At 32.2% G+C, this 10,771-nt stretch overlaps 2 protein-coding genes across 6 annotated transcripts; both read left to right on the forward strand.

Annotated features, from left to right (window-relative positions):
* The first annotated feature begins 2,746 nt into the window (after positions 1 to 2,746).
* Positions 2,747 to 7,789, forward strand: LOC108488117 (protein PIGMENT DEFECTIVE 338, chloroplastic). Of its 4 annotated transcripts, none has more exons than XR_008280237.1 (9): positions 2,747 to 3,750; positions 4,036 to 4,110; positions 4,189 to 4,260; positions 5,132 to 5,212; positions 5,333 to 5,430; positions 6,266 to 6,391; positions 6,679 to 6,727; positions 6,810 to 7,080; positions 7,435 to 7,789. XR_008280237.1 is itself a non-coding variant. In XM_017792422.2 (8 exons), exons 1-8 carry the CDS (start codon positions 2,776 to 2,778, stop codon positions 6,984 to 6,986), a joined length of 1,653 nt encoding a protein of 550 aa, XP_017647911.1. In that variant the 5' UTR covers positions 2,747 to 2,775; the 3' UTR covers positions 6,987 to 7,303. The 4 variants fall into 4 exon arrangements, 2 of the variants coding, with proteins under 2 accessions (XP_017647911.1, XP_052881847.1); XR_008280238.1 differs by having other exon boundaries at positions 7,461 to 7,789; XM_017792422.2 differs by lacking the exon at positions 7,435 to 7,789 and having other exon boundaries at positions 6,810 to 7,303.
* A 720-nt stretch (positions 7,790 to 8,509) lies between these two features.
* Positions 8,510 to 10,252, forward strand: LOC108488657 (uncharacterized). 2 transcript variants are annotated; one of them, XM_017792948.2, is made up of 4 exons: positions 8,510 to 8,757; positions 8,843 to 9,155; positions 9,250 to 9,441; positions 9,756 to 10,252. In XM_017792948.2, exons 1-4 carry the CDS (start codon positions 8,704 to 8,706, stop codon positions 10,064 to 10,066), a joined length of 870 nt encoding a protein of 289 aa, XP_017648437.1. In that variant the 5' UTR covers positions 8,510 to 8,703; the 3' UTR covers positions 10,067 to 10,252. The 2 variants fall into 2 exon arrangements, with proteins under 2 accessions (XP_017648437.1, XP_017648438.1); XM_017792949.2 differs by having other exon boundaries at positions 8,512 to 8,757; positions 9,250 to 9,417.
* The last annotated feature ends 519 nt before the right edge of the window (positions 10,253 to 10,771 follow it).

Genomic DNA, 10,771 nt, shown 5'->3' on the forward strand with positions numbered 1-10,771 from the left:
AGCCCTTCTTTAGTTAAATAAAAATTAAGTTAATTTTAATATTATATAAATTATTTTATTAAATAAATTATTTGAGAACTATTTTCCTTGTTAATTTTATTTTTAAATCATATTAACCGGTAAAATTTAATTAAAACTCATAATTGATGACAATATTAAATTACATAGAAGTCTATTTCTATAATATATATATACACTTTATTTTCTATCATATTGTTATTTTTAATTATAAGTTTTCTTATACTTTATTATTTACCTTATTATTATACATGATGTTGTAAACGGATAAAAGATATTTTCAAAAAGTAAAAAAAATTACTATATAAGATTTTAATAATTATTTTAATCGTTATTAATAAATATATTTATTAATATAATATAAATATCTTTCGTACATATCATTAATTATTATTATAATTGAAGCATGCGTTTTACATTTTGTTTATTTTAATTTAATATTATAATTCATTTGTTAATAGAGTTCTAAATTTCTATATTATTTTCAACTCCTTTTATTTATAAAATATGATTTATTTTAAATATTACTTACATTAAATATCCTATATATTATTTTAAATATTACTTTACTTTTTATATATATTATTTATTATTTTTAAAATTTATGAAAAATAAACGTGTTTATCACTTGCGATAATAAAAAATCTAGTTATTATTTAAAACCCGACTAAGGGTTAGTTTAGCATTACTTTTGAGAAATTCTTTTAAAAATGTTGTGGAAAAGTGATTTTGAGAAATACTTTTAAAAAGTTTAGTTTAAGACAGTGTTTAATATTGTTGCAATAAAGTATTTTTGAGAAATAAAATGCTCATTTTAGACTTTGTGTTATAAAATAACAAGCATACATTTAAATAATGTTCAAATTAGTTAATATTATGATATTTTAATAAGAATATAAAAAATATTTTAATTTGTTGTTAATATTTTAATATATGAAATATAAATTTTAAATATTTTTAATCAATTAATATTAATTATTTATAAAAATTAATTGAAATATATAAACTATATTTTAAATATTAAGATATAATCAATACAAAATAAGTATATAAAATAAATTTCAATAGTAAACTAATTACATACTCAATATAAATATAATATAAATATTTAATAAGGGTTAACATTGTCCTTTGTTCTTAAAAGCGATTTTGCCAAAAGCAGAAGTTAGAAAAATTTGCTTTTTCGTTTGCTTTTGAGTTTAAAAACACTTCTAACTTCAAAATTTGCATTTTTAGTATTGTTTAGGGCTCCAAAAATACTTTTGAGAAGCAATGCTAAACTAAGTCTATGTTGGAGTCATAAGTCAATTGGACACTAATTCAGTTGAGGAAATTATTAAGCTATCCTTTCATATTTGAAATAAGTTATATTATTACAATGGTACTTTTTGTCTTTTTACATTTTAGATTAAATCAATAAAGAATTATAAATAAAGAGATTTGAACTCATGCCCTCAACAAAACATAAGACCTCAATTATAACTTATTTGTACATTTTAATATTATTATACAAAATTTTTCACACACACATATTGCATGTGATATTATTATTGATTTAAAACCGTAAATTTGTTATTTCTTAGGGTAAACTGAAAAAATAATTACTTTTGTTTGTCTTAGATTTTATTTTAGTCACTTATGTTTGAAATGTTACGTTTTAATCACTTGCGTTATCGTTTTGTTATGAAGTGGTCACTTTAACGTTAAGCTCCTCTACCTCCCTAATGGCGGTCTTACGTGGCAGTCTAAATGAGTTTTAAATGCCAACTTATATGTCTTACGTGGCAATTCAATTTAAATTTATTTAACTAAAACCATATTCTCATCCCAGCAACTAGATATCTAAGTTGACATTTAAAACCTATTTGGACTGCCACATAGGATTGCCGTTAGGGAGGTAACAGAGTTTAACAGTAGAGTGATTACTTTGTAACAAAATAATAATATAAGTGACTAAAATGTAATCTAAAGTAAATAAAAGTAACTATTTTTATAGTTTACCCTATTTATTATATATTATTTTTAAACACATGCCTATTTTTTTAATATATAATGACACATGTAAATAAAATATAGTGTAATGATGGTGTTTAAATTAACCCTATTTTGAAAGGTACAAATTCACACGTCCATCTTGCTGGTCAAACAACCATTTTAAAAAATGGCTTGTTGTTGGATTTTTGGACATAAAACAATGCACTGTTTTGTATAACTCGGTGCTTCCTGTCATTACTGCACAACATTTTACGGCAGCATGAATTTAATATAGTCAAACATTCACATTCAGAAAGTCTCCGTTCATATTTATACTTAATTATTTGATAACTCTTATTAATAATTTATCAAATAATGATATAATATTTTATTATTCAATTAAATTCATATTTAAGATAACTAAAATAGTTGAAGACATTTTTAATATTTTAATCTATTGTGTGAATACCTATTGTTTTAGTCATTGACTTGCACTAAATAATTTTATAAAATTAAATTATTTAACCGAATTAATAAACATATTTTTAGATAGGTAATTGAGATTTTTTTTATGTTTATTAAGAAACATATATAAAAAAATAGTTCAAAATCCGAAACAATTACGTACAAGTTCTGAAATAAAATTAAACAGTCGTTATTTATAATTGGGTCGAAGCTCCTCAAAAAGCAGATCCAAATATGAAATTTGAAATACCCAGTTCTTGAAAATGGGCCTACGAAAGGCTTGAGTTAATGAAGCGTGGAAGCTAAAACAGCCGTGGAATGTCCCGAGTTTCCAAAACTTTGCTGGCAGATAGAGAAGTTACAAAAGAAAATCGAACAAAGCAGAGAGAGAAAAAGAGCTCACGAGGTGCAAGCAGGATAAGGAGGATGCAAACCCTGCTTCAACCCTGTAAGTCTTTATCCTTTCTCAATTTTTCGAGTCAATACTTTGCTTTTAATGGTGCCCCCAAATGGCAGTACTCTGTTAAAAGAACTTGTAACTCCATTACCGCTGCTGGGACACCAAAAGCTTTGTCTTTTCCGAGGAAATATACGTTTTTGAGAAGTACCCAGATTGTGCTTTGCTCTCAAAATGATACTTTTGATGAGTTTTCAAGCACCCAGTTGCCTGAAAGGTTTGAAAACGATAGTGGAATTGAAGAAAATGAGGAGCTTGAATTGCTTAATAAGCCTAGTCCAGCACCTGTGAATAATGGGTTTGTATCTGATGTTGATAAAGAGTCTGAAAAACCTGATAAAGAAGAGGTTTTGGAGCCTTTTTTGAAATTTTTTAGGCCTAGCGAACCATTGCAAGTAGAAGGGAGAGGTGAATTAGAAGATTCTGAGGAGAAAATTGATGAAGTGAAGAAGGTTGGTGTCGAGTACTATGAGCCAAAACCTGGTGACTTAGTGGTTGGTGTTGTTGTTTCTGGTAATGAGAATAAGCTTGATGTGAATGTTGGGGCTGACATGTTGGGTACAATGTTGACTAAAGATGTGTTGCCTTTGTATGATAAAGAGATGGATTATTTGATGTGTGATCTGGAAAATAAAGCTGAGGAATTTATGTTTTATGGGAAGATGGGAATTGTTAAGGATGATGATGCGATGAGTGGGGGGCCGGGTCCTGGAAGACCAGTGGTTGAGACTGGAACTGTGCTTTTTGCTGAGGTTCTTGGAAGAACACTTAGTGGTCGGCCTTTGCTCTCAACTAGACAGCTCTTCAGGAGGATTGCTTGGCATCGAGTGAGGCAGGTTCTTTTCTCACTTTTTTCTTTCTTTTTTCATAGTGAATTTGTTTATTTTAACGGTTATACTTTATATGCTTGGTGACTTCTGTAGTTGCTTAATGTAACATATTTATCCTTTTATCATGAATTTCTGAATTTTTGAAGTTCTAAGACAACATTAGCTCTTGAATATGAACAATTACAGGGGTCAGTTGACAACTCATTAATTGCAACAGATTAGCTTCCTGATAACCTTAAAGGGTATCTGATTGTTGAACTTAACTAATGATTTAATCTGAATTTTGGCCAGATAAAACACCTGAATGAACCTATAGAGGTTAAATTTACAGAGTGGAATACAGGTGGCCTGCTGACAAGAATTGAGGTTCGTGTGTCCCATTTCTGTTATACATATTTGTACGCATAATTCAATGTGAAAATCTTTTCAGACATTGTCTTGCAGGGCTTGCGAGCTTTCCTTCCAAAAGCTGAGTTGATGAAGAGAGTAAATAACTTCTCTGAGTTGAAAGGATATGTAAGTTTCTTGTCATGGAAATTTCAGTAACTGAGTTCTGTTTCTGTTTTGTGTAATGGCTTACCTTCATGACATTTGGCCTGAGCATTTCTGAAGTCTAAAACCATCTATTGATAGATTTTGTGACAATACACTCTAGACTTATTACGTTAGCCAGTTATAGTTAAACCATATTCATTTAGGTAGTGCTTCTCATAATGGAATACGTGTTTGTCATTGAAATTCTCTTCATATGATAGTATGCAGGCATTTTGGGGAATAATGTCATGGAAGGAATATTTTTCTTTGAAAAAATGATGATATTTGAAGGTCCTATGCATTTTTAATATGTTTATTGTTGAGAGGGACCTAGGCAACCTAACCAATCAAGTTGCTGCTGCGCTGTTGGTGTTTTAACTCATCAGTGAACAATCTTTTAATTGGCTGAAAATAAAAGAAGTTTCGTATGCATTATAAAATCCCTTGGATTGGATGATCAATTGTTTTCTTCTATATATTTTCCAAATGGCATGTCTTTTCTTACCTCAAATGATCATGTTCTCTTTTGCTTTCTTCCCTCTTATCTTCCCCATGACACGCGAAAAAGTAACCTAGTCATGCAAGTGGCATTAACAAACCATTCTTCAAAGTGACCGGTTTGAGTGGCTAAGGTTTATGACCTTTGAAGGAATGCATAGAAATCGAAGAATCAGAAACGCAAAACAAATTTGAAACTGGAGTTTCATTTATGTTGTAAGAAGAAGAGAAGCATCGTGGTGATAATAGGGAAATAGATAGTCAATAGGATATATATGTCTGTTCTGTCTATGTTTCTTTCTTTCCTTCACTGGTTCTATGCTTCTTAAGACATTTTGTTTCATCTATTGTGTAGGTGGGCCGCAGAATGCATGTGAAAGTTAGTCGAATAAATGAGGCTAACAATGATTTAATATTGAGCGAGAGAGAAGCTTGGGTTAGTTACTACAATCTCTCTATTTCTCATTGTCCTTCCATTGATGAAGCAACTTAGTTTATCACTTTATTTTAAAAAGAAGGGGCCTAATGATGATGATGTTACGGTAAAATGTTGTAGGAAATGATGCATCTTCGAGATGGAACACTTGTAGAAGGAACTGTTGTAAAAATTTTACCGTATGGAGCCCAAGTAAGAATAGCGGATTCCAATAGAAGGTGAGTAGAAAGCTACTTTTTATTCTTTTCCCCTAACATCGAGTTTAATACACACCAATTGGTTATTGCTGTTATTATCGTATCATGTAAATATAATAAAAATTAGCGGAAGGATAATATGAAGAGTTTCTGATAATATTAAGTTAAAGATTTATGTTTAAAGAAGTGAAAAAGAAAGGGGCGGGAGTGCAAGATTTGTAACGGAAATTGGGAGGCAGTGAGCTGGGAAATAGGGGTTTGAAACAGTGAATGAGTAAAAATAAATGAATGACTAGAGCAGACAAGATTGAGGAAATGCGGCATGAATCATGTTTGGAACACTCTTATGGCACTCACTTATCTCCTTTAGGCATTTGTCTTTGATGAAGCAATGCATTGGCCCCAAAGCATTTTTTTTATTTAAAATCTTTTGTCAAAATAGTAAATCTTTTGAAATAATATTTAGCATTAAAAGGAAAATTTGAAAAAAAAATTGTTAACATTTAGTTCAAATGGCTCCTACAGTGCGTGTTGTCTTGATTTTATTGTTGTAGCCTTCAGGACATAGCCTGATGCGCGCTTAGAAACTGCTTTTTACAATGCTGATATTACATCCCCTTGTTAGTCATAGTTATACGGTATATTTGGAAGCCTCTCTTTTCTCATTTCTATTATAAATGCCCTCCTCATTTGACTTTGATTGGTTACTTTCTTGTGCATCTTAATAATATTTATGCCACTCTATTAATTCTAGTTGTATGTTCATATTTATTTGGTTTATATGTTAAGTTTAACATTTTTCTTGTGCCATGAGTCATGACCATAAAAATTGTTCTAAATTTCAACTGTGTTGCAGTGGGTTGCTTCATATCTCAAATATGAGCAAAACTCGAATTACTTCTGTTGCTGAATTGCTTAAAGAGGATGAGAAGGTCAAGGTTCTTGTTGTGAAGTCACTCTTTCCTGACAAAATATCTCTCAGGTAATTGAGGACCATGTTGACATCCTTGCATTCCGAATGCTTTGGACATAACTTTCATTGAGACTTATCTGATGCAATCGTTTGAATTTATGAAATTTCTTGCACTTGGTGAAAAGTCAGAAAATTACTATTAAAGTGGCACATTTGTGCATGTAGAAAAAGATGTACTTTTACTTACAGTGGCTTGTTACACTATATTTGAAATGCATGAAAATGAAATAAAGTGCTGCTGTCATTATTTCGGTATGTTTCGTCTCTTTAATGTAATTTTCTCATGCATCTTGCAGTACTGCTGAACTTGAAAGTGAACCTGGCCTCTTTATATTAAACAAAGAGGTAAAGATTTGATCTGTTTCATGAGGAACGTCTAGCATGGTTTATGATTGGTCATAACTATTAATAATATATGTTACCACAGAGGGTATTTTCTGAGGCTGAAGAGATGGCAAAGAAGTACAGGCAAAGTCTACCTGCAGTTTATGCACCCCGGAATACCGAACCTCTTCCAGCTGATGCTTTATCTTTTGAGAACGAAGAAAGTCTGTATGCAAATTGGAAGTGGTTCAAATTTGAAAGAGAGAATGAATCAAGTTGAGTTTTTAAGGTCGGAATGCCAGAATATTAACTTGGAAAAGTGGAGGGCTCGAGTGTTACAACTCGACTGCATGATGATCTCTAGAAGAAAAAAGGTAACATCTTTGACCATTCTGTTGGAACTAGAGAAATATTTTCTTCCCTGCATTCTACTTCGGATCGCCACTGCAAAAAAATCCGCTTCAAAGGAAATCGAAGTAGAAGTATCGTTGCATCAACATGATCTCTGTTGTACAAATGATTGTATCAAGATTCATTTTTCTTTGGATTTTATGCTTAATCATAACTTAGATAATGAAAGAAAATGTGTTTGTTTGACTTGGAAGTGATTAATTGATCTAATCTTCAATGGAAGGGAATACATAGGCTTAGTTGCATGATCAAATGAAAAGTTTGAGAGCATGTTTTGGTGTAAGATTGTCCTAAAATATCATGTGGCATAATTATAGGAGGGTTTGTTCAAATCTGCGATCAGGAACCGCCCGTAGAGGGAGGTCTGCTGCTATTGCAGGTCGAAACTGCTACGAATTTTTTGATTTGAGATCAAACACAATCAAGTTCGTATCGGCAGACTTTAGCACAATTCAGAAGCATAACATGAGCAATTATAGCATGTGGAGCTTTCAGACGAAGAGACGGAGGTGGACAGCAAGAGAAGCCCAATCAAAGCAAGATAATGAAGAGGAGAAGAAGACTCCCTAGGAATGCTACATTTGCTTAGCTTGGGAGTATAGAATAAAAAGAGGTAAAATCAGTTCTAATAAAAACGATAACGAAGAAGAGTGGAACTTTCTTGTCTCCATACATGAACTTGCAATCTCTTCTCCTTCTATTGCTTAAGAGGATGCCAACATAATCAAGTATATACTTATGATTAAATAGAGCGATTTTGAGAAACAAGGTAAGGGTAGTGAATGATGGTGGCTCTCATGGCAAATGATACAATTAGAGGATTAATACTCACATGGTAAGAACATATCCGCAGCCATGTCCAATAAGGAAATGCCCTTCAATTGGGTCTTCTTACTGCTCCCTTGGAGATTCAACCCGGAACATCTTTGACCATCAGAAAGAGTTTAAAAAAGATTTATATTTTATTAAAATGATTAAATTAAAATATTTAAATATTTAAAAATATTTTTATTTGAAGTTTTTTTTAGTTTTTATATATTTTATAAAATTTTAGAAATTTTATTGAAAAATTAATTCTTTTAATTTATTATTTCTGGAATAAGATTAAACTGACAAAGTGGGTAAAATTTGAGGGTTAAATTTATTAATTTTTTTAAGATTTTTAGGGTTTAAGGTTTGGGTGAGAACGGAATATGGGGGTTTTGGATGTGGCCCAAAAGGGTTTGCATGCGGAGATTTTAAGATTTTCAAACACAGGGAGGTCAGGACTGAGGAAGAAGAAAGTGCAAGGATTAAGGATTCAACGAACTAATAAACCCTAATTCTTTGGGAGATGAACAAAGGAGGCCTATGATAAGAATAGGCCTGCTCATGTTGGACCTTAAACCCTATATTCGAATGTTAAATAAAAATTGGCTGTTGTTGTTTAAGTCTAAATCAAAACTTTGCACTCCACAATTTTCGCGCCCAATGGCGAAAGCTGAAATTCTGAAATGTCCCGCCCACCCCCTTAATCGAATGAAACCAACCCAAGTACAGAACCAGTGTAACAAAAGAGAAGGAAGAACACCGTGAAATCCCGAATTATGCCAACCGCCAATTTTGTAGCTCTGCAATGCTGCCAATGCTCCACAATGCAGGCACAGTCGTTCATCCTCTTACTACATTTTTCTCTTTGCATAATTGTTCCTTTCTCCTCTATTTGTTTAAACAGGAGGTTTGCAGGTGAAACAAAGGAAGAAGAGCAGCAACAAATGGACGTGCGTGGTCTGCAATCAAAAGCAATCGGTGGTCAAGGTCTTTGCTCAAGGTCCCATGGCTAAAGACGTCCGCAAATTCGTCCAGTCTTTCAACATGACCCGAAAATTCACCGATCAAAACCAACTCTTCGATCCCACATCGGAATATGACATCGATTTGGAAGATGACGATGGTGGAGATCTGGAAAATCCGAAGAAAAGACGCACCGATTGGACCGAGTATCTCGACTCAGAGGATCATCATGAACACAAATTAGTTTTACAAGAAGAGGAACAAGGTCGTTTGTTTACTTAGAAAATAAACTGTACTGCCATTATTATTATTCTAGTTAAGAATATAAGAAATTCGTGTTTGTTTTATTGATGGTGTAGGGGTCGATTTGGAACCAGAAATTGTGACAGAGTTGCCTGCAAAGGAGAAGTTCAAAAGACCCAAATTGAGGAACTCTGATACTGGGGAAGAAGGCGTTGGTCATCAGCTTTATAAACCACTTCTATACAAGAGAAATTGCAGAAAGGCTACTATGCTCTTTTCACAAGGTAATAGTAACAACAACAACATAGGTATGATTATGGTTACAATTAGGTGTGTTAATTCAGCATTGGGTTTTAAAATTTTGGATTAATATAAACTTAGTTGTCAAGTTTAGATATCGAGGTAGATAAAAAAAAAAGTTAAGGTTGAAGGTGAATCTAATTGTCAATTTCAGGGATCAAAAGTTATAGTAACCCTTTCATATGATCTTACTTTGAGTTAGTTCATGGTTTAGATCATTTTGGTGACTTGGATTTTAGTGTTTTCTTTTTATAATCAAATCAAGTTAGATTTTGTTTGAATTGGAGTTGATTGGATCAAATTTTCGGGATTGGAGTTGCAGATGTGAAGGCAGATAGGCAGCAACAAGCAGATGGAGACATAGGTTCAAAAAAACGAAGCGACTTGACAATAAGGAAAGTAGGGAAAATTTTGGAGTCAATGAGGAACTCTAAGCCAGCGACATCTAAAGGGAATTCAAAGTGGAAAGATTACATAACTGAAGAAGATGAGGGCGACAGCTTGAAACAGTGTTGTCCAAGAAACTCTGCAAATTATATGGACAAATGGGGGAATGCCGACGATGCAGTTTTGAAAACTGATTCAATCAAATATCAAATAGTCGAAGATGATATCCATCCTGATTTCATGTGAATATATATCTCATGTTGTTCATCATCCTTCTCATTCCATAATATATGGGAACTAATAAAAATTCCTCTTTGATTATTTTTCTTTCATTGTTTTTTAATTTAATGAATTAGTGTGATAGGTTGATTTTTTATTTGGTTTTCGGAGTTGTGAGATCTGAAATTACGATTAAAAACTTTCATTTTGGTATTTGTTATTTTTCTAATTTAAGGGATAGCGTCTCACAAAGCTGTATCGACACCAAGTCAAAATTATTGGAAGAACTAATATGATTGGTTATTTGTATATGGTCTGTCTAAACCATTTTTAAATTTGAAAAATGAGGGTTGACTTAAAAACAAAAATGAAGTCGCTACCGATCTTTTATGAGGCGTGATCGGATCACTTTGAGATTGATCATTTTAATAAAACATTTTGATTTATTAAATAATGATTCTGATCTACGAAATTCAAGAGCAAAGGTTCGGGAGTTAGTTACGCACGAGAAAGGGTCAGTACCCTCGTAACGCCCAAAATTGGTACCTAATTGATTAATTAATATCTTAACGTCGAATGTTTGAAAAGATTTTAGAATACGATTCTTTTATTTTTAAAAAAGAACACTTGAATAAATTAAATTGAATGCTAAGACCCTCTTATCTCGAAGAAAAAATGTCACACCCAGTGAGTTAGGATACAACATTTCAAACCCTCGAAAATAAGCTTGTC

This window comes from Gossypium arboreum, chromosome 3 (genome assembly GCF_025698485.1).
Source record: "Gossypium arboreum isolate Shixiya-1 chromosome 3, ASM2569848v2, whole genome shotgun sequence".
NCBI classification, from domain to species: domain Eukaryota; kingdom Viridiplantae; phylum Streptophyta; class Magnoliopsida; order Malvales; family Malvaceae; genus Gossypium; species Gossypium arboreum.

Bases quoted from the DNA above. Each gene is read 5' to 3' on its own strand.
- LOC108488117 (XM_017792422.2), top strand. From the start codon at position 2,776: ATGTCCCGAGTTTCCAAAACTTTGCTGGCAGATAGAGAAGTTACAAAA. The intron at 3,751-4,035 runs GTTCTTTTCTCA...AATTTTGGCCAG, and splicing joins CTTGGCATCGAGTGAGGCAG to ATAAAACACCTGAATGAACC. The intron at 5,431-6,265 runs GTGAGTAGAAAG...ACTGTGTTGCAG, and splicing joins ATAGCGGATTCCAATAGAAG to TGGGTTGCTTCATATCTCAA.
- LOC108488657 (XM_017792948.2), top strand. From the start codon at position 8,704: ATGCCAACCGCCAATTTTGTAGCTCTGCAATGCTGCCAATGCTCCACA. The intron at 8,758-8,842 runs GCACAGTCGTTC...GGAGGTTTGCAG, and splicing joins GCCAATGCTCCACAATGCAG to GTGAAACAAAGGAAGAAGAG. The intron at 9,442-9,755 runs GTATGATTATGG...TTGGAGTTGCAG, and splicing joins TAGTAACAACAACAACATAG to ATGTGAAGGCAGATAGGCAG.